At 52.4% G+C, this 23,494-nt stretch overlaps 1 protein-coding gene across 1 annotated transcript in view; it reads right to left on the bottom strand.

Annotated features, from left to right (window-relative positions):
• The window catches only part of LOC122938219 (kinesin-like protein KIF20A), a 117,222-nt gene that overhangs the window by 87,078 nt on the left and 6,650 nt on the right, over positions 1–23,494 (bottom strand). The window contains exon 2 of the mRNA XM_044293591.1: positions 19,488–19,643. Coding sequence (XP_044149526.1) covers positions 19,488–19,616 — 129 coding nt within the window. The 5' untranslated portion in view covers positions 19,617–19,643. The remainder of the gene's footprint in view (positions 1–19,487; positions 19,644–23,494) is intronic.

Genomic DNA, 23,494 nt, shown 5'->3' with positions numbered 1-23,494 from the left:
CATTTTGTGCAAATCTGACATGTGTTACTTTGTTATGATATTTTACTTAACCAAACCATTCTGAGATGATTTTCTCGTCAGTTATTCTACTTGATGGTGGTAAATTGGAGTCAAAATGTGTAATTTTTTTTTTTTTTTACAATTTTAATTTGTTTTTAACCCCTCCCCGACACATGACGTACTATTACGTCACGGACGCCAATTTGACGTAATAGTAAGTCATGGTGATCGGGCGGGCACCGGAGTAGTGCATGCACAATGACTGCAGTGGCCCGGCAGTCCCTGGTAGCCGGGCCCCTGCTGTATCCGCTGGCATTGCTCCAAGAGCCGATGCCGGCGAATTAACCCCTTCTGTGCTGCGGTCCGTGCTGACCGCAACATAGAAGGGGTTTGTGTTGGGTGAGGGAGTGCATCGAGTCCCTGCGCTGCTGTGGCAGCTACTCGATGTGTCAGAAGGTAGCCAGATGCCATGCAGAGGCTGCCTAATGCCTTGCATGGCATCGGGACCTGCCTTCTACAGGTTCTGAGGACCTCCAACCTCAGGCTGGGTCTCCTAGGCAACCTGTTTGTGTATTACTCACTGTAGTACACGAACAGGCAATGCATTACAATACAGATGTATTGTAATGCATTGCAGAGGGGATCAGTAAAGAAAAGGAAAAACTACAACACATTAGGTATCGCCGCGTCCGTAATGATCGGCTCTATAAAAATATCACATGATCCACCCTGTCCGATAAACACCATAAAAAATGGTGTAACAAAAAGGAGATTTTTGTGAAACTCACCTGTAAAATCTCTCGTCTTATCCATTGGGGGACACAGACCATGGGCACAGACTTGTAGGAAGGTCCTCACTGGACCGAGCAGAGCCAGGGATCGCTGAAAGAAAATGGACAGAGCAGAGACCTGGCCCTTCAGAGAGCTCAGCGACATTCCCATCTCAAGGCCAAACTGGAGAAAGGAGAGGACCACCTGAACCGAGAAACGAAGGGGAAAAACACCCAGTTTTTCACAAAAGGCAAGAAAGGCCTTCCAGGTACGATAGTATATCCGGGAGGAAACTGGTTTTCTGGCCTTGATCATGGTCTTCACCGCAGAGTCTGAGAAGCCCCTCTTCTTCAGGATGGCGGTCTCAACAGCCACGCTGTTAAACGAAGTGACAGTAGATTCTAGTGGAAGAGTGGTCCTTCAGACAGTAGGTCCTCCCTGAGAGGAAGAGGCCACGGAACGTCTGCCAGCATCCGAGTGACATCCGAGAACCAGGCGCGGCGAGGCCAATCGGGGGCGATGAGAATGGTCGGAATCCCTTCCGACGTGATTTTGCGAAGGACCTTCGGTAGTGGAGGCAGAGGTGGAAAGACAAAAAGGAGGGGGAAGCCCTGCCACAGAGACATCAGCGCGTCCACCCTGTACGCCTCTGGGTCCTGAGCACGGGTCAGGAACGTGGGAACCTTGTTGTTGAGCCTGGATGCCATAAGGTCGATGTCCGGGCAGCCCCACCGGTGACAGATGTCCTCGAAAACTTCCGGATTTAAGGACAACTCTTCTGGATCCACTGTGTTGCGGCTGAGAAAGTCCGCCTTCCAATTGTCGACCCCTGGGATGTACACTGCCAACAGTACTGGAACATGAGTCTCCGCCCACTGGAGGATCCTTTCCGCCTCCTGCATCACTGTCCGGCTGCGGGTCCCACCCTGGTGGTTGACTTAAGTCACGGCTGTGGCATTGTCCGACTGGACACTTACTGGGTGATCTGCAAGGAGAGCAGGGCTGTGGAGTCGGTAGACAAAAGGTCCGACTCAGACTCCTGAGTTTTTGGTACTTCTGACTCCTTTGTATTTAATATGCGAATGTCATTACCACAACTACTGGCTAGGAAGCTGCTTCTTTCTCCTTTGTGTGCTGATCTTCTGCTGAAGATAGGGCAGTGGGAGGATCCAAAAAGGGGCATTTATTGTAAAACATGATTTCCCTAGTAGAATCCCATAGTCATGTTTAAAGTTTAAGCTAACAATCGAGTTTACAAGTTTTTATAGCCTTAGCTGAATGACAGCAGTTTTTCAAATGGTTTACAGCTTTAGTCTTGAACTATTGACTATCCATTCCCTTCACTTATACAAGTGTCTAGTCCTGCAAAAAACATTTACTTAAAGGGAACCTGTCATGTGGATATTTGATCATAAAATAAATAATATACAATCATTAACTACTAAAAAGTACCTTAGATGTATTCACTTACTGGTGTGACAGATGTTACCTCATAATATACACACAAAGATGCCGCATGCCACATGCTAATGAGCCGTTTCGAGTCCGGCGTGATGTCATTGAGTCCGGCGTATATTTAATTCAGAGCTATAGCCACTCCCCTGCCCACCTGCTGCTGATTCCTATGGAAACAAACTTATTCAGCAGCAGGTGGGCGGGGAGAGTCAGGAGCTCATGAATATTCATGACCATCATTATCAGCTGGAGCTTTTCAACACATGTTGGCAGATTGACTGGGTCAATTAAAGAAAGTGACCCAGCATTTTGATAAGTGAATCAGCCACTTATTTATGTTGCCCTTAGTTAGGACACCATAAAACTGGTGACAGGTTCCCTTTAATCAGTTATCAGTAAGAGGCTAGGTTAACCATGGGCGTTGCATTCCCTGTAACAGCGGAACACAACACAATGAAAGTATAAGTATTGCCGCTCCTTAACTGTGCGTTGCGTGCCATATAGTGAAGCATATGAAAAGCATGCTTCTTCATGGTCACTTAACGTGTTCGTTTTGCGGTAACGTGATTCACTGCATGCATTGGCCTTTATTCTTACAGTAGAGAAGTACCGTATTTTTCGCAAAAGTGGGGGAAAAATAGCAGTGCGTCTTATGGAGCGAATGCTACGACCGTCAGGTGAATAGGCTGAGAGGGAGGAGGGGCTGGGGGCCGGCATCTGTTTCTGTAATAGCAGCGGGGCCCGGTGCAGTCACTGTAGTATACAGTAATCATATCTAACTTGTGGGTATTGTTAAAGTATTCCAATCATCTTAAAAACTTCTTGGCAGTCAGGAGGCCGGGCGCTCGTAGCGTAGCTCACTACGTCACGCGCCTGCTCCGCCCACTTTATGAATGAAGCAGGCCTTGGGCCCCGCTGCTATTACAGAAACAGATGCCGACCCCCATTCACTACACAGGGACACTGTTATGGGGGGGGGGGGAGATCTGTGGATGACACAAGATAAGATGCTATATATATATGTGTCATCCACAAACGCCCCCATAACAGTGCCACCCACAGACCACCAAAAGCACACGTTTTGGTTCAAAATATTTTTTTTCTTATTTTCCTCCTCAAAAACCTAGGTGCGTCTTATAGGGCGAAAAATGCGGTAATTAATTCTAACTTTGTGAATTGGGACATTTAAACTTGCTTTTATTTTTATTCCAATTTAAACGTGGTAGGAGTCAGAGTCCGTTCATTTTTTGCCGACTCAGACTCCAGGTACCCAAAATTGCCTCAGACTCTGCAGCCCTACAGGAGAGGAGTCCAATGAGAAAATGGAGGAAAATTGCTCTGAGCTCCAGCACATTGATCGAAAGGCAGGCTTCCGCCGATGACCAAACCCCCTGCACCGTCCGGTCCTGGAGAACACCACCCCAACCCAGGTGGCTGGCGTCAGTGGAGACGACTGTCCAGGAAATCGGAAGAAAGGACCTCCCTGAAATCAGGTTTTGGGAGGACAGCCACCACTGGAGTTCCACCAGTACCCGAGGAGGCAGACTGACCCGAAAGTCCAGACCGCACGATGTCCTGTCCCAAAAGGACATAACCGCCCGCTGTAGAGGCCGAGTGTGAAACTGGGCAAAGGGGATGGCCTCGAAGGAGGCCACCATCAGCCCCAGAACCCTCATGCACTTCCAGATGGAGAGGCGTTGGGAGCACAGTAGGAAAGATACCAACTCCCGGATTCCAAGTCCTCTCGTATTCAGAAGGAATATCTGAGCTGCAGTGTCCAGAACCATCCCTAGGAAGGTCACCCTCTGTGAGGGGTGAAGAGACTACTTCTGGACATTTATCAGCCAGCCGAACTGCTCCAGAGTCTGAACAGTGATTCGGACGCTGTCCCTGGCCTGGAGAAGGGTGGAAGCCTTTATCAGTATCTCCTCCAGGTAGGGCAACAGAGATATGCCCCTGGTACGAAGGAGCGCCAGGATCTTAGTGAATACCCGAGGGGCCATAGCCAGCCCAAAGGGAAGGGTGACAAACTGGTAATGCTGCCCGCTGACTGCGCAGAAACCTGTTGTGAGATTCTGCTATAGGGACATGCAAATAGGCGTCTTGTATGTCCACCGACGCGAGGAATTCCCCTGGAAGAGAAGCAATAACGGATCGGAGGGATTCCATCCGGAACCTCCGGACCTGCAGAGACCTGTTTAACAGCTTCAGAGCAGGACACACCGATCCCTCCTTCATTGGCACCATGAATAGGTTGGAGTAGAAACCTGCACCTTGCTCCTCCAGGGGGACTGGGGGAAGAAAAAAAAAAAAAAAAAAAAAAAAAAAAATGTTTAAATATATCTATATCCATCTCCCCTGTCCAAAAGGGAAGAGACCCCCTGCAAAAGAGCCAAGGGCCGGACTCTTGGAAGGAGAGCAATCAGCCCCCCACCGTAAGAAGTGGGGGCACCCCTTCAGGCGGAGGACTGCTTGGGAGCCGCAGGGGGGGGGGGGGGGGGGGCAGATTTTGGCTTAATGGCAGGCTTCTTACGGGAGTCCTGAGAGCCACTCGGGAAGGGGGCCGCCGCAGATCTGGAAGAAGAGAAGTGACGAAAGGACTGGTTCCTAGAACCGGAGGACCAAGCTCCAAAGATGCGCTCCCCCCCCCCCCCCGTCACGTCCGAGATGATCTCGTCCAGCTTCGCACCAAAAAGCCTGGAACACGAAAAGGGGAGGTTAGTGAGGGAACGCTTAGAGGAAGAGTCAGCGTCTTAAACCTTCAACCAGACTTTTCTGCGCTGAGTGACCGAAATCCGCGCAAAGAGAATGTCAACAAAGGAAACTTTGTTGCCTGAGACATCCGGAGGACAAAGTTTAAGGCGTCCGCAGAAGTATCCTACTCCGCTAGGTCCTGATGGTGGCGCTGCAACCATACGGAAAGCGATCTGGATACCCAGGCTGAGGCAAAAGCGGGCCGCAGGCCTGTGCCTGCCAGAGTGAAGATGGCTTTGGACAGAGAATCCAAACACCTGTCAACTGCATCCCGTAGAGACGAACCGTTCAAGACAGGTATGGCTGTATCCTTAGCCAACCTGGCCACCGGCAGGTCGACCTTATGGGGGGGGGGGGGGGGGGGGGCGGCGGAAGAGACCACTGCTGCGGCAGGGAAAGGGGTCAGGGTCTCCTACTGTTCCTGCAGCACGAGAGCAATAACTATCCTACCGCGACAGTGTGGAGCCGGGTGCAGCCTGAAAACAGAGACGCGGCCGCCGAAAGGGTAGGAGGGCCCGCCCCCTAGAGCACCGCTGAGGGAGAGCCAAGGAAGTTGCCACTTCTGATAGCGAATGCCCCAGACAGGAATCCTTCCCCCCCCTTCAAACCACCCACTAAGCGGCCCTAAGTGTCACACCGGACGACAGGGGGAGGCAGTGCCCTTATCTGCTCCTGCAATCTTCGCCCTCTGAACCACACCAGCGGAGGTCACCTCTTCAGTCAGCTGGCACAAGGAGTGGCAGTGATCTGGAGGGCAGGAAGGTGACCGCGAATCTGGTAGGCCGCCAGAGCTGCAGGTCGAGCCCGGTTCCACTTAACTTCTGGGCGAGGGTGGGAGGTAGCCGGGGACGTCAGTTCGACCCCGGCGCTCGCTCCGAGAGACCAGGGAAGGAGGCTTCCGTAGATTCATATGGAAGGTTTCTGGCTGCTTTCTCTGCCATCGGGTCCCCACCACTGCAGCGTGGGGACCTGATGGAGATGTGGGGGGCACCCGTACCCTCCACATGCCGTGGTCAGCTTTGATCGTGGCATACAAGGGGTTAATAAGCCGGCATCTGTGTTTTCACCGGTGCCACGTATTCAGCAGGGGCCTGACTGTCAGTGATTTCCGGGTTCGTGCTGCTGATCGGGTGGGTGCAGCTCCTGCACCCTGGCTGATCAGCCCGCCGTTCATGTACATGTACGGCGCAGGTCCTCTATGGGTTAAACTTTGGCCCTTGGTGAATGGGGTTTTACAAACACTCTCCGCTTACAGGGTAATAAAGAAATAAAAAATCTGCAGCACACAACACAAGCGGATTTGCCTAAAGGAAAACCACTTGGGGCCAGATCTATCATTACTCTGACAGCTCACTCCACTTTCACATATGGCTAAAGTCAGTTTTAGCCAAGTCAGATTTATGATCGGCCCTTTAACCACCTCAGCGCCCCCCTAGCTGAAACACCCTTAATGACCAGGCCACTTTTTACACTACACTACTTTCACCGTTTATTGCTCGGTCATGCAACTTACCACCCAAATGAATTTTACCTCCTTTTCTTCTCACTAATAGAGCTTTCATTTGGTGGCATTTCATTGCTGCTGACATTTTTACTTTTTTGTTAATCGAAATTTAACAATTTGTTTGCAAAAAAAACAACATTTTTCACTTTGTTGTAAAATTTTGCAAAAAAATAAAAAGGACATCCATATATAAAATTTTTCGCTAAATTTATTGTTCTACATGTCTTTGTTAAAAATAAAAAAAAGTTTGGGTAAAGGTTATAGCGTTTTTAAACTATGGTACAAAAATGTGAATTTCCACTTTTTGAAGCAGCTCTGACTTTCTGAGCACCTGTCATGTTTCCTGAGGTTCTACAATCCCCAGACAGTAGAAAAACCGCACAAATGACCCCAGTTCGGAAAGTAGACACCCTAAGGTATTCGCTGATGGGCATAATGAGTTCATAGAACTTTTTATTTTTTGTCACAAGTTAGCGGAAAATTATAATTTTTTATTTTTTTTTTTCTTACAAACTCTCATATTCCACTAACTTGTGACAAAAAATAAAAAAAACTTCCATGAACTCACTATGCCCATCATGAAATACCTTGGGTTGTCTTCTTTCCAAAATGGAGTCACTTGTGGGGTAGTTATACTGCCCTGGCATTTTAGGGGCCCAAATGCACGAGAAGTAGTTTGAAATCAAAATCTGTAAAAAATGGTCTGTGAAATCCGAAAGGTGCTCTTTGGAATGTGGGCCCCTTTGCCCACCTAGGCTGCAAAAAAGTGTCACACACGTGGTATTGCCGTACTCAGGAGAAGTTGGGGAATGTGTTTTGGGGTGTCAAATTTGGCATTTGACCAAGATATTTCTCTCACCCAGCATGGGTATATGTAAAATGACACCCCAAAACACATTCCAACTTCTCCTGAGTACGAGTTTTAGACATTTGGATCCCAGACTTCTTCTCACGCTTTAGGGCCCCTAAAAAGCCAGGGCAGTATAAATACCCCACATGTGACCCCATTTTGGAAAGAAGACACCCCAAGGTATTCAATGAGGGGCATGCAGAATTCATAGAAAAAAAATATTTGGCACAAGTTAGCGGAAATTGATTATTTTTTCTCACAAAATCTCCCTTTCCGCTAACTTGAGACCAAAATTTCAATCTTTCATGGACTCAATATGCCCCTCAGTGAATACCTTGGGGTGTCTTCTTTCCAAAATGGTGTTATTTGTGGGGTGTTTGTACTGCCCTGGCATTTGAGGGTCTCCGCAATCATTACATGTATGGCCAGCATTAGGAGTTTCTGCTATTCTCCTTATATTGAGCATACAGGTAATGAGATTTTTTTTTTCCGTTCAGCCTCTGGGCTGAAAGATAAAATGAACGGCACAGATTTCTTCATTCGCATTGATCAATGTGGATGAAAAAAATCTCTGCCAAAAAAAAAAAAAAAAAAAAAAAAAAAAAAAGGGGAGGGGGAAAGGCATCTGCCAGGACATAGGAGCTCCGCCCAATATCCATAACCACTTAGCTCGTATGCCCTGGCAAACAGGATTTCTCCATTCACATCAATCGATAAATCATTGCCGGGATTTTTTTTTTTTTTATATATACACACAAAGTGTTTGCCAGAGCATATGAACATCGCCACCTCCTCAGCTCATATGCCTCGGCAAACATATCTTTTACTGCAGAGGAGAAATCTCGTCTTGCAGCGCCGCATACACCGACTTGTGTGTAATCTGACAGCAGCGCAATGCTTGTCAGAATGCACATCAGTGCTGCAGCTAGTCGATCGGTTGGTCCACCTGGAAGGTAAAAAAAAAAAAAAAAAGTCAACCTTCAAATAATTATGTTCAGTTATGCACTCAATACTTGGTCGGGAATCCTTTTGCAGAAATGACTGCTTCAATGCGGTGTGGCATGGAGGCAATCAGCCTGTGGCACTGCTGAGGTGTTATGGAGGCCCAGGATGCTTCGATAGCAGCCTTAAGCTTATCCAGAGTGTTGGGTCTTGCGTCTCTCAACTTTCTCTTCCCAATATCCCACAGATTCTCTATGGGGTTCAGGTCAGGAGAGTTGGCAGGCCAATTGAGCACAGTAATACCATGGTCAGTAAACCATTTACCAGTGGTTTTGGCACTGTGAGCAGGTGCCAGGTCGTGCTGAAAAATGAAATCTTCATCTCCATAAAGCTTTTCAGCAGATGGAAGCATGAAGTGCTCCAAAATCTCCTGATAGCTAGCTGCATTGACCCTGCCCTTGATAAAACACAGTGGACCAACACCAGCAGCTGACATGGTCTGGGGTGCCATCACTGACTGTGGGTACTTGACACTGGACTTCAGGCATTTTGGCATTTCCCTCTCCCCAGTCTTCCTCCAGACTCTGGCACCTTGATTTCCGAATGACATGCAAAATTTGCTTTCATCCGAAAAAAGTACTTTGGACCACTGAGCAACAGTCCAGTGCTGCTTCTCTGTAGCCCAGGTCAGGCGCTTCTGCCGCTGTTTCTGGTTCAAAAGTGGCTTGACCTGGGGAATGCGGCACCTGTAGCCCATTTCCTGCACACGCCTGTACACGGTGGCTCTGGATGTTTCTACTCCAGACTCAGTCCACTGCTTCCGCAGGTCCCCCAAAGTCTGGAATCGGTCCTTCTCCACAATCTTCCTCAGGGTCCGGTCACCTCTTCTCGTTGTGCAGCGTTTTCTGACACCCTTTCCTTCCCACAGACTTCCCACTGAGGTGCCTTGATACAGCACTCTGGGAACAGCCTATTCCTTCAGAAATTTCTTTCTGTGTCTTACCCTCTTGCTTGAGGGTGTCAATGATGGCCTTCTGGACAGCAGTCAGGTCGGCAGTCTTACCCATGATTGCGGTTTTGAGTAATGAACCAGGCTGGGAGTTTTTAAAAGCCTCAGGAATCTTTTGCAGGTGTTTAGAGTTAATTAGTTGATTCAGATGATTAGGTATATAGCTCGTTTAGAGAACCTTTTCATGATATGCTAATTTTTTTTAGATAGGAATTTTGGGTTTTCATGAGCTGTATGCCAAAATCATCAATATTAAAACAATAAAAGGCTTGAACTACTTCAGTTGTGTGTAATGAATCTAAAATATATGAAAGTCTAATGTTTATCAGTACATTACAGAAAATAATGAACTTTATCACAATATGCTAATTTTTTTAGAAGGACCTGTAGTCGTGGACCAAGAGGGGCTTTTCAATGACTGTGGTTGCTTGCTCAATTTGGATTGTCGTGTCTGCGTGAATGGAGGAGAGCATGTAAACGTCACGCTTGTCTCCATTTCACCGCGAGCAGTTCTTCGTTACACAAGGCAGCCCTCTCCCCCCTTGCAAGACGGGTGGTAACGAGCCGTTGGGGGAAGTTTGCGCGGTGCCACAGCAGCCAATCTGTTCTAGAAACAAATGCCTGAAGAGGGCTACACTTGTGTAGAAATTGTCCACATAAAGATGGTACCCCTTGCCAAATAAGGGTGACACCAAGTCCCAGACTGTCTTCCCACTAGGGGTGGGCGATATGTGATATGAATTTGGGCCACGATATGGATTTTCGCCATATCGCCTATATCGCTGGACCGCGATATGATAATTTTCTCCTGAGCCGGCCGGCACAGTGGAGGGAGTCTCTCCCTCCCCACTGAGCGCGGCTGCCGCTGAACACCAATGAGGACAGAGTAGGAGGAGGAGGGGAGGGACTGTGGCCACTGCGCCACCAATGAATGTGCCGGCCATATCCCCTCCCCCCCCCCATCATTGGTGGCAGTTTGCAGTTCCGATCGGAGCCCCAGCAGTGTAATGCTGGGGCTCCGATCGGTTACCATGGCAGCCAGGAGTCACGCTACTGAAGTGCTGGCTGCCATGGTATGTTAGTGAGCAGAGAGCAGCGCATTATACTCACGTGCGCTGTGGCCGCCGGTCGCTCCTTCGTCTGTCTGTGCGGCGGATTGCTAATGCTTACAGCATTAGCAATGCGCCCCACAGACCTATGAGAAGGAGCGAGCGGCGGCCAGGGGGAGGCAGATCAGAGGCTGGGGGGGGGAGAGAGGCAGATCAGAGGCTGGGGGGGGAGAGAGGCAGATCAGAGGCTGGGGGGGGAGAGAGGCAGATCAGAGGCTGGGGGGGGAGAGAGGCAGATCAGAGGCTGGGGGGGGAGAGAGGCAGATCAGAGGCTGGGGGGGGAGAGAGGCAGATCAGAGGCTGGGGGGGGAGAGAGGCAGATCAGAGGCTGGGGGGGGGAGAGAGGCAGATCAGAGGCTGGGGGGGGAGAGAGGCAGATCAGAGGCTGGGGGGGAGAGAGGCAGATCAGAGGCTGGGGGGGAGAGAGGCAGATCAGAGGCTGGGGGGGAGAGAGGCAGATCAGAGGCTGGGGGGGGGGGAGAGGCAGATCAGAGGCTGGGGGGGGGGGGAGAGGCAGATCAGAGGCTGGGGGGGGAGAGGCAGATCAGAGGCTGGGGGGGGAGAGGCAGATCAGAGGCTGGGGGGGAGAGGCAGATCAGAGGCTGGGGGGGAGAGGCAGATCAGAGGCTGGGAGGGCACAGGAGAGGCTGGCGCCATGGTCAGCTCCCTGCTGTTGTGTGCCCAAAGCACAGGGCAGCAGGGAGAGTGTAAAGTCCTATTCACCCTAATAGAGCTCTATTAGGGTGAATATGAAAAGAGTTCTAGCCCTGTTTTGCTCAGGGGTATACAAATCTGCAAATTTCTGGTTGAAGTGGTCTATGAGGGGCCGAATTTTGTGGAGCCGGTCAAAAGCTGGGTGGCCTCTGGGACGGGAGGTGGTGTTATCACTAAAAGTGCAGGAAACGCAGGATGGCCTCAAATCGTGCCCTGGACATGGCAGCAGAGAACATGGGCATAGAATCCCAGCAGTCGTGTCTTAGTGCAAATCAGATGTCTTTTATTCCATAAATGAAAAGACCAGGACCAGGTTTTCGGAAACCTGGTCCTGGTCTTTTCATTTATGGAATAAAAGACATCTGATTTGCACTAAGACACGACTGCTGGGATTCTTTATATATATTGCTGTGGATTGACGTCCTCTCCCGTGCAGCGTGCACTTGAATGTGAGTGCTGAGTTCTCTACACCAAAAGAGAACATGGGCATGTGATGAATTGGGTTTGTGGACCAATATGACCGCAATTCATGCTTTTTGGTTAGACCCATGTTGAGGAGAAGGCCCAGAAAAAAAAAAATTAATTCGGAAACTTGGACTGGTTTCCACCGGAAAGGCTGGGCATAAAAGCTTCCCGGGTTGGCGGATATAAATTGTGTGGCATACCGGTTTGTTTCTGCCACAACTAAGTCCAAGAGCTCCGCAGTCAAGAACAGCTCAAAAAAATCCCAGGGCCGAACTGATCTGAGCTGTCTCAACCCGAACTCCAGACTGGGCGGTGAAAGGGGGAACTACAGGTGCGGCTGAAGTTGGGGACTGCCAATCAGGATTTGCCAGCACCTCAGGGATTCTAGGGGGTCTACGGGCCTGTCTGTGCGGTGGCTGCGACGGGGTAACTAATGCACGTGCCACCGTACCAGCTTCAACTGCCCTTCTGGTGCTCGCCACTTCACCATGTTGTACGGCAGTGCTGGTACTAGATCCAGGATGGGCTGCGCTGCTGGTGTATGCCTCACCACGTAATCCGACAGCGCCAGCCCCACTCTGCTGCCCTTGAAGCGGATCCTGCGCAACCTGTGGTCTAGCAACACGGGGCCGGGTACGCCTGGTGGTATCAGGGACCTCAACCTCCTCGTCCGAACTTTGTGTCAGACTGCCACTGCTTTCTACAGGTTCATATTCTGACCCGCTAGATTCGTCAGATGAGGGTTCCCATTCCTCATCCGACTGGGTCAGAAGCCTGTAGGCCTCTTCAGAAGAATACCCCCTGTTTGACATTTGGGCTACTAAATTTAGGGGTATTCCCTGAAACTACCCAAGGAAAAAAGCAAGCCTGTCTTACAAATGGGAGGCTAGCGAAGTACCGGAGGCCGCTGCGGTTGATCAAAAAAATATCAAAACTGATTTTTTTTTATTGCCGCAGTGCTTGTAAAGTAAATGTGCAGTGATCAAAAAAAAAAGGAGATTTTTGTGAAACTCACCTGTAAAATCTTTTTCTCGTCTTTTCCATTGGGGGACACAGACCATGGGTATAGCTTAGAGGTATTACTAGGAGGGACACTATGCAAAACGAAACTCCTCCTCCTCGGGCTATACCCCCAGACACCTCCAGGAGGACTTCAGTCGTTGCAAAAGCAGTACTGAAAAAACCACAGTGGAAACCATCACATCAACACACCCTGAGCATAAACGAAAAAAGTGGGCGGGAGCTGTGTCCCCCAATGGAAAACACGAGAAAAAGATTTTACAGGTGAGTTTCACAAAAATCTCCTTTTCTCGTACATTCCATTGGGGGACACAGACCATGGGACGTCCAAAAGCAGTCCATGTGGTGGGAAAAACCAACACCGCCAGGAGAAAAAACATCCAGCCGTTAAACGGGCACCACGGCCTGCAATACCCTGCGCCCGAGGACAGCATCAGCCGAGGCCAGCGAGTGCACCTGAAAAAATTTTGTGAACGTATGCAAGGACGACCAAGTGGCAGCCTTACACAACGGGGAGGCGGAGGCGCGATTGCGTCTGGCCCAGGAAGCTCCCACTGCCCTTGTGGAGTGAGCGGTAATCCGCGACGGGGGAACCTGCCCACGAGCGCGATAGGCCGCAGCAATAGCGGAACGGATCCACCGCGCCACAGTAACCTTGGAAGCCGCCACACCGTTACGAGACCCCTCGGGAACCACAAAGAGGGAGTCCGAATGACGAAAGGAGGCGGTGGCCCCCAGATACACTTTCAGGGCCCTGACGACGTCCAGGGAGTGGAGAGCACGTTCCTTGGGGTTCGCCGGAGAAGGACAAAAAGAGGGCAGGACAAGATCCTCGTTAAGGTGGAACGGAGAAACCACCTTGGGCAAAAAAGAAGGAACTGGCCGTAGCACCACCTTATCCTGGTGGAAGGCTCCTGACAGGAAAGCGCGGCCAGCTCCGAAACCCTCCTGATGGAGGTAATGGCCACCAGAAAAAACACCTTCCAGGTGAGGAAGACTAGGGAGACCTCCCTCAGAGGCTCAAAAGGCGCCTCCTGAAGGGCGCGCAGGACCAGGTTAAGATCCCAGGGGGGTAAGGGAGGAACATACGGAGGAACCGAATGCGCCACCCCCTGCAGGAAGGTTCTCACAGGCCCCAAAAAGGCAATAGACCGTTGAAAAAAGACCGCCAAGGCCGAAACCGGACCCTTCAAAGAACTGAGCGACAGTCCCACCTCAAGGCCGGACTGTAGAAAGGCCAGCACCACCGGAACAGAAAAACTAAGCGGCGGAAAACCCGACTTCTCACAAAAGGCTAGATAGGCCATCCAGGTGCGATAATAGATCCGCGAAGCCGGCTTCCGAGCTCTGATCATGGTTCTCACCACTGCATCAGAGAAGCCTCTCTTCCTCAGGATGTAGGTCTCAACAGCCACGCCGTTAAACGCAACTGACGTGGATTCTGGTGGAAGAGCGGTCCCTGAGATAGAAGATCCTCTCTGTCGGGAAGAGGCCAATCCGGAGCGATAAGAATGGCCGGTATCCCCTCCGCCTCGATCTTGCGCAGCACCTTCGGCAACAGAGGAAGTGGAGGGAAGACATAGAGGAGGTCGAATCGCTGCCAAGGAGACACCAGCGCGTCCACTCCGCACGCCCTTGGGTCCAGAGCGCGGGCCAGGAACACCGGCACCTTGTTGTTTAGCCGGGACGCCATTAAATCCACGTCCGGACGGCCCCATCGGCGGCAGATATCCTCGAACACCTCCGGATGTAGGGACCACTCTCCCGGATCCACCTTGGTGCGGCTCAGAAAATCCGCCGTCCAGTTGTCGACGCCCGGAATGTACACCGCCGACAACACTGGAACATGAGACTCCACCCATAAAAGGATCCTCGCCACCTCCTGCATCACTGCCCGACTGCGCGTTCCGCCCTGATTGACGTAGGCCACAGCCGTGGCATTGTCCGACTGAACACGCACCGGCCGAGCCGCAAGGAGGGAAGTCCAGTGGGAGAGGGAGTTGAAGATCGCCCTTAGTTCCAAAACGTTTATCGGAAGACGGGATTTCTCCGTCTACCAGACCCCCTGAACTGTGAGGTTCCGGAGAACGCCTCCCCAACCGATGAGGCTGGCATCGGTGGTGACCTATCGTCCAGGAGAACGGAAGGAAGGACCTCCCTGATGAGAGATTCGGGGAGGCCTGCCACCAAGGGAGAGACAACCGAACTTGCCGGGACAGGCGGACGGGAGCGTCCAGACCCCGAGAGGGCTTGTCCCAGAGGGCAAGAATCCACTGTTGTAACGGTCGAGTGTGGAACTGGGCATACGGAATCGCCTCGAAGGAGGCGACCATAAGGCCCAGAACCCGCATGCACTCCCGAATGGTGGGACGAGGAGCTTGTAGAAGGAGCGACACCGCCCTCCGAATCTGAGAGGACTTGGAATCCGGAAGAAACACCCGAGAACTCGAGGTGTCCAAAATCATCCCCAGGAAGGAGAGTCTCTGGGAAGGGTGCAGAGAGGATTTTGGTAGATTGATCAGCCACCCGAAACGTTCTAGAGATTGAACGGTAATTCGGACGCTGTCCTCGGCCTGTGGAAGAGACGGGGCTTTTATCAAGATGTCGTCCAGGTAGGGCAACAACGAGATGCCCCTGGTGCGAAGAAGCGCCATGAGAGGCGCCAAAACCTTGGTGAAAACGCGAGGGGCGGTCGCCAACCCAAAAGGCAGGGGGACGAATTGGTAATGACGACCCCAGATGGCAAAACGCAGAAATCGATGGTGAGACTTCGCAATCGGGACGTGTAAGTAGGCGTCTTGAATGTCCACAGACGCGAGAAATTCCCCTGGAAGCAGAGAAGCAATAACGGAGCGAAGGGACTCCATGCGAAACCTCCGCACCCGTAGAAACTTGTTCAGAAGCTTCAGATCCAGTATCGGGCGCACCGACCCCTCCTTTTTCGGAACGACGAACAGGTTTGAGTAAAAACCTGTTCCCTGGTCCTCCGGGGGAACGGGGAAAAAATGACACCCCGGTCCAGAAGAGAGGAGACCGCCAAAAGGAGGTCCGAGGCCCTGGCTGGATCCCCCGGAACGCGAGATGGGAAAAAATGTTCCGGCGGGCTGGACGCGAACTCCAAACTGTAACCGGACGTCACAATCTCCAGAGCCCAGGCATCCTGAACGTGAGCCCTCCAGACCTGTTGAAAGGAGAGCAAACGGCCCCCCACCACGAGGGGTGGGGGCACCCCTTCATGCGGAGGGCTGTTTGGGAGCAGGGGGACGGGTTGACTGTGCCCGTGGTCGCCAAGAGGGCTGGGGTTTGAAGAAAGGCTTCTTGCGGGATTCCTGGGATCCCCCAGCCGACGAGGACGAAGACGCCCTGGCCGTGGAGAAGCGACGAAAGGACTGGACCCGGAACCCTGAAGGCCGAGATCGAAAGGGCCGTTTGGATCTGGATTGAGGCAGATGCGTACTCTTGCCCCCCGTTGTGGCATAAATGAATTCGTCCAACTGGGCTCCAAAGAGCCTAGATCCTTCAAAGGGAAGGTTAGCGAGGGAACGCTTGGAAGAAGCATCAGCATCCCACACCTTCAACCAAACCTCTCTACGCTGAATGACCGAGAGGGCCGAAATACGGGCAAATAGGGAACCGATATCCATTGAAGCTTCACAGAGATATTTAGAAGCCTGAGACATTGGGAGAATAAATTCCAAAATGTCTGCAGGGGCGCCCTGTTCCGTCAGCCTGGTGGTGGCGCCGCAACCACGCCGTAAGGGCTCTGGCAACCCAAGCCGACGCAAAAGCCGGTCGCAGGGAAGCGCCTGCCAGAGAGAAGATGGACTTGGAAAGTGAATCCAGGCGTCTGTCCACCGCATCCTGCAGGGAGGAACCGTCTAGGACAGGAAGGGCCGTGTTCTTGGCCAAACTGGCCACCAGAGGATCTACCTTAGGGGAAGAAGTCCACTTTTCCACCGAGTCAGAGGGAAAAGGGTAAAGCGTATCCATGCGCTTGGTGGCCGAAAATTTCTGATTGGGTCGGTCCCAAGCCTTTGATATGACCGCTGTGAATTCCTCATGAACGGGGAACACCGCGGATTCGGGCCTTTTGGGCGGAAAGAGGGAGAACTCCCGACTAGTGGAGGGAGTGGAATCTCCTTGGATATTAAAAGTGTCACGGACAGCCTCCACCAATTCGGATACCATGGTGGAAAGCTTAGGCAGTGGTTCCCGCTCCGTGGCCTCGTCCGATCCGGACAATTCCCCTTCGGATTTGCGCTCCCCACGAGAGGGAGAGTCAACCGGGCATGCCTCAAGGCGTGGGGGAGAAGCGGAGTCATCCGACGAGGAATGCTGCCGCTCACGCTGCCTCCTAGATGTCAGACGCCCCCTGCGAGAATCACTGAGAGGAGATGGAGCGGTGGATGCTACTGGAGTAGTAGCTGCCATACGCTCCATGAAGGACATGGCTGCCTTGGCAACTAGGGCCAGATCCGCTGCCGCACTAGACATGGCGGAAGCCCAGGCGGGTACCGCCGGTTCCGCAGGGGCAGAGGGAGGACTGGGCTGAGCAAGAGAAGGAGGCTGATCCTGTCCAGGAGCAGGGCACGAGTCACAGGTGCCAGAGGCAGAAAAAGGCAGAAGGCACACCTTGCATTACCCCAAAAGAGCCTGAGAGGAGGCCTTGGCAGATTTAAGTGCCCCAGGCTTTGGCATGATGGAACCCCACAGTAAAAGATTTCCTACCAGTTGCTGCAAAGATCAGGAGCAGAGCAAGCTGTTATCCTACCACCCAGGCAACGCTAGCAGAAGTCTCCGGTGTAGAGAAATGAGGAGCTGCAGGGCCATGAGCAAACAAAGTCTCCGGTGTAAGGAGAGTCAGAGCGGCATGCCGAGGCTCCGCCCCCCCCCCCCCCCCCGAACGCGTCATCATGGCGCGAAAAAAGCGCGGGCGGGAAAATAATCGCACGCGCAAAAATAATCGCGCGCGAAAATAAGCGCGCGCGCGATTTGAACAAACACCCCGTCTCCCCTCACGCGGCGCAGCAGGGGTTAATCAGGCCGTGGAGGAGCGGCCTGCCGGCGGGCGCTGAGAGAGCGCAGCAGCCAAGGCCCGAAGAGAGAAGCGCTGAAGCCCACAGTTATGCCGGAAGTCTAAGGGGGAAGAGATGCCAAAGGAAAGTGCCCCCATCAGGATCCTTCTTCAAGCTCACCCAGGTAGGCACAGACAAACAGACACAGAGGGAGAGGGAGGGACTGGGCAATAGTTATCTGCTCAGCATGCTCCCTCGATGTCCAGACCAGCAGGGATGCACCTCTTCAGACTTCTGACTCCAATCCAGGAGAACAGTGCTCTGGAGGAGGGTAGGCAGCAGGCGTCCCAGCAGCTGGTGGGATGCCAGAACTGACATGTTGAGCCTGGATCCACTTTTCTTCTGTGGGGGGATGGGAGGTAGCCAGGACACGTCGAAAGACGGTGGCAGACACTCCACGGGGGCCAGGAAAGCGCAATGCTGACCTGCGTCCCCCTCTGAAAACAGAAAAAAAAAATAAACAGGAGAAGAATAAGCGTCACCTCCTTGGACGGACACTAAGCAAAGACTGAAGTCCTCCTGGAGGTGTCTGGGGGATATAGCCCGAGGAGGAGGAGTTTCGTTTTGCATAGTGTCCCTCCTAGTAATACCTCTAAGCTATACCCATGGTCTGTGTCCCCCAATGGAATGTACGAGAAAATATTTTTTTGTCACTGCGGCAGGGCGGGCGTGGGCGACCAATCAGGCCTGATCGGGCAAACACTGCGTTTTGGGTGGAGGGCGAACTAAGGTGACACTAATTCTATTATAGATCTGACTGATCAGTTTTGATCACTTACAGATACTATAAAAAAAAAAAAAGTACAAAAGCCGATTAGCGATACGCTAATCAGCGAATAAGTGACTGCGGTGCAGTGGACTGGGCACTAAACGATCGCTAAACTACCTAACCAAGAAGCCTAAACTATCCTAAAACCTAACAGTCAAAACCAGTGAAAAAAAAAAAAGTGACAGTTTACACTGATCACTTTTTTCACTTTCACTAGTGATTGACAGGGGCAAGAAGGGGTGATCAAGGGGTTAATTGGGGTACAGGGGGGTGATCTGGGGCTAAGTGTAGTGTTTGGTGCTACTCACTGTGATGCCTGCTCCTCTGCCGAGACCAACCGACAAAAAGGAACAGCAGAGGAGAAGGGAAGCCATTCAACACATCATATTTACAAATCATTGGCTGGCAGGCTGGTGACGTGACGCCCCTCTAACTTTTGCCAGCCCGCAATGTGCATGCGGGCTAAGAGCGTCATCTCGCGTCTCGCGAGATGACGCGTATATGCGTGACTGTGCGCAGCGCTGCCGCCTCCGGAACGCAATCCTGCGTTAGGCGGTCCGGAGGCGGTTAAGACTGTAATAAATGTGGTTTGACGGTAGCAGTTTATCCGTCAGTAAGCAGGTTTACAAAAGTCGCACATCTTTACGAAAAAGTTGCACGTTTTTATGAAAAAGTCGCATGTTCTATTAAAAAGTCTCATAAGATAAGTATGGTCCTCACTGGAGTGAAATTGCGACTTTTTAAATAGTCCCAAAAGTAAATCTGGCTAGAGATTCATTTACATAAGAAAACGCGCCCACTTTCAGAAAACTGGCGAGCATAGTGCAGAGCAGAAAAAAGTCGCAAATTTGTGCGCAGTTTTAGCGTTTGGGACTTTTTGGGGGACTTTTTCACTCCATTATTCTGACCTGAGCTAGTGATAAATCTGGCCCATGGTGCTAGAAGTCATCCTTAATAGAAAGTTTTGTATAAACTATGTGTATTGTACTGGAGGAAAGAAAAAATGTAGAAGGTTTCAATCCTATGCAGCAAGAATGGAAGAGGTCTTACCACCAGTACTGAGGAGTCAGAGGTGAGCGTGTCCCCTGCAGCGCCGCACACTGAGGGATCCAGCAGCGAGCTCTGTTCTGCCAACAGCACAGCACTGTCGTCACTCATATCTATCAGGGCTGTATCCATCACTGGGTATTCTTCCTGCAGTAGTAACTGGGAAAGAAATGCAACACTTAAATGGAAAGGAATAAAGCAATAAAAATGGATTTTTTGTACTCACCGTAAAATCCTTTTCTCGTAGTAGGCATTGGGGGACACAGCACCATGGGTATATGCCCAGCTGCCACTAGGAGGCTGACACTAGAAACAAAAAAGTGTTGGCTCCACCCAGGTGGGCTATACCCCTCTGCTAGAGCCAGAATAACTCAGTCAGTACAAAAAGCAGTAGGAACGCCACACCTGAACCAAAAAGAAACGGAGTGCCAACAAGTCTTGAACTGGGGAACCCGACAACCACAAGCAAACGCCGGAACCACGAACAAGAATAAATGCTCCAAAGGAAAGGGTGGGATCTGTGTCCCCCAATGCCTACTACGAGAAAAGGATTTTACGGTGAGTACAAAAAATCCATTTTTCTCGTGCGTGGCATTGGGGGACACAGCACCATGGGACGTCCCAAAGCAGTCCCTGAGGGAGGGAAGAAGAATGCCAAGACGGCAACCTAAAGCACCGCTGCCTGCAGAACCTTACGCCCCAGGCTGGCGTCAGCAGAAGCCAGGGAATGAATGTGGTAAAATTTAGAAAAAGTGTGAACTGACGCCCAGGTGGCGGCCCGGCAAAGCTGGGCAGCCGAAGCCTGATGACGCACCGCCCAGGAAGCCCCAACTGCCCTAGTCGAATGAGCGGTCAACCTGGAAGGGGGAGCACGGCCCTTCGCGGCGTAGGCCTCCTTGACAGCCGACCGAACCCAGCGAGAGATGGTGGCCTTGGAGGCAGGCAAACCTTACGAGGACCCGCCGGAACCAGGAAAAGAGAATCCGAACGACGGAAGGGTTCCGTGAGGCGAAGGTACCAGCGGAGGGCCCGAACAACATCCAGGCAATGGAGAGACTTCTCCCGAGGGTGAGAAGGATTAGGGCAGAAGGAAGGAAGGATAATCTCCTCATTGATGTGAAACGAGGTGACAACCTTAGGGAGAAAGGAAGGAACGGGACGCAAAACGACCTTGTCCTGATGGAACACCAGGAAAGGCGACCGGCAGGAAAGCGCCGCCAGTTCGGAAACCCGACGGATAGAGGTGATTGCCACAAGGAAGGCAACCTTAAACGACACAAACGACAGAGAGATGTCTGCCAAGGGCTCAAAAGGAGAGGACTGAAGAGCATCGAGGACAAGATTCAGGTCCCACGGCTCCACCGGAAGGCGAAAAGGAGGGGCTCGGCGAGCGACACCCTGCAGAAAAGTCTTAACCTGAGCCCGCGCGGCCACAGAACGTTGAAAAAGGACCGAAAGGGCAGAAATCTGCCCCCTAAGAGAAGCCAGGCGAAGCCCCTTATCAAAGCCAGCCTGAAGGAAGGCCAGAATATTAGGGACCGAAAAAAGGAGGGGACAAAAACGTGCGGACTCGCACCAAGCAAAATACGCCCTCCAGGTCCGATAGTAAATACGGGCCGACTGGGGCTTCCGAGCGCGAAGCATCGTCTGAATGACAGAGTCAGAGAGACCACGGGCCTTCAGGACCGCGGTCTCAACAGCCACGCCGTCAAACGAAGCTGCGGTAAATTCGGGTGGAACAGAGGGCCCTGCGAAAGGAGATCGCGGCGCCGGGGAAGACGCCATGGAACGTCGGCGAGCAGGAACACGAGATCTGCGTACCACGCCCTGCGGGGCCAATCCGGAGCCACCAGAATCGCCGGCACCCGGGCTGCCTTGAGACGCTTGAGCACTCGAGGCAGAAGAGGGATGGGCGGAAAGAGATACAGAAGGTCGAACTGAGACCAAGGCAGAACTAGGGCATCGACCGCTAGAGCTTGTGGATCCCTGGACCGCGCAACATAGCGCGGAAGTCTGTGATTCAGGCGAGACGCGAAGAGATCCACGTCCGGAGTTCCCCACCGGAGACACAGTTGATGAAACACCTCCGGGTGGAGAGACCATTCGCCCGGGTCGACGAGCTGACGACTGAGAAAGTCTGCCGCCCAATTGTCGACCCCGGGAATGTGGACGGCGGAGAGAACGGGAACGTGGTCCTCCGCCCAACGCAGGATCTGAGAGGCCTCTTGCAGGGCCATCACGCTCCTGGTGCCCCCCTGATGATTCAGATAAGCCACGGCGGTGGAATTGTCCGTTTGAATCCGGATCGGGAGGCCGCGCAGACGAGAAGTCCAGTGCGACAGCGCTAAGAAAATTGCCCTGAGTTCGAGAACGTTGATCTGCAGGGAGGATTCCTGAACAGACCACAGACCCTGAACCGTGAGGGACTCGAACACCGCTCCCCATCCCGAGAGGCTGGCATCGGTCGTGATCACCCGCCAACTGGGAGGGAGGAAAGACCGGTCCAGGGACACCGTCCGAGGAAGCAACCACCAGGAGAGATCCAGGCGAATCTGAGGGGGGAGACGAACAAGGCGATCGAGACCCTCCGGGGACTTGTCCCACCTGGATAGGATGAACATCTGAAGGTCCCGAGAGTGGAATTGGGAATAAGGAATGGCTTCGAATGAGGCCACCATCCTCCCCAGGACGCGCATACACGTCCTGATGGTCAGAGAGGACGGCCTGCGAAGAAGATGCACCCCCGCCTGAAGAGAAGAAACCTTCTCCTGGGGGAAGGAACACCCGCCCGAGGCGAGTGTCGAAAAGCATGCCCAGAAAGAGCATCCTCTGGCGTGGGACAAGGGAGGACTTGGAGTGGTTGACAAGCCACCCGAACTGAGCAAGAGCCGAGAGGGTGATGCTCAGGCTGGACAGATTGTCCTCGGGAGACGGGGCCCGAATCAGAAGGTCGTCCAGGTAAGGCACCAAGGCGACCCCTCTGGCACGAAGAAGAGCCACGAGGGGAGCTAACACCTTGGTGAAAACCCTCGGTGCGGAAGCCAGACCGAAGGGAAGGGCTACAAATTGGAAATGAAGAGAACCCACCGCGAAGCGAAGGAACCTTTGGTGGGAGAGGGCGATGGGAACGTGGAGATAGGCATCCTGAATGTCGATAGACGACAGGAACTCGCCCAACTCCAGAGAGGCGATCACAGACCGGAGGGACTCCATGCGGAAATGACGGACCCGGACAAAGTGATTGAGCGCCTTTAGATCCAGGATAGGACGGAGTGAGCCGTCCTTTTTGGGGACAGTGAATAGGTTCGAGTAGAAACCCCGAAAACGTTCTGACTCTGGAACCGGAACGATGACCCCCAGAGCACGCAGGGAATGAATGGCCTGAAAAAACCTGTCTGCTCGGGCGGGAGACATGGGGGGGGACGTCAAGAAGAAACGACTGGGCGGAAGGTCGGTGAATTCGATTCTGTACCCAGAAGAGACCACCTCGAGAACCCAAGCGTCTTCTACGTTTGCCCGCCAAACATCCCGAAAGACGAGCAGGCGCCCTCCCACCATGACGGGGATCGAGTCATGCGGAAGGAGGCTTAGTGGACTGGGGACGAGCGGGTTTGGGCTTGGCGTGCCAAGAGGGCCTGGACTTAAAGGAAGGCCTGGAAGGCTTTTTGTCAGATCGGGCAGGAGGGGCCCGAAAGGACCGCGTCCGGGAGGACGACCCGGGGAAACGACGGCGGCAAGGCTGATTCTGAGGAAGAAGAGAACTCTTACCTCCAGTGGCCTCGGAGATGAGCTCCTCCAAGCGTTTCCCAAAAAGCTTTCCACCGAGAAAGGGAAGAGAGATAAGAGCCTTCTTGGAGGCGGAGTCCGCCGCCCAGGAACGAAGCCAGATGGTGCGGCGGATAGCTACAGAGTTGGCGGCCGCACGCCCAGAGCGGCGAGCAGATTCCATAGAGGCGTCACAAAGAAACTTGGAAGCCTGATAGATCTGGGAGGCAAGCACTGCCAAGTCC

This window comes from Bufo gargarizans, chromosome 5 (assembly GCF_014858855.1).
Source record: "Bufo gargarizans isolate SCDJY-AF-19 chromosome 5, ASM1485885v1, whole genome shotgun sequence".
NCBI lineage: Eukaryota > Metazoa > Chordata > Amphibia > Anura > Bufonidae > Bufo > Bufo gargarizans.
The sequence above is the reverse complement of the archived record's forward strand: the minus strand, read 5'-3'. Positions and strand labels throughout refer to the sequence as shown.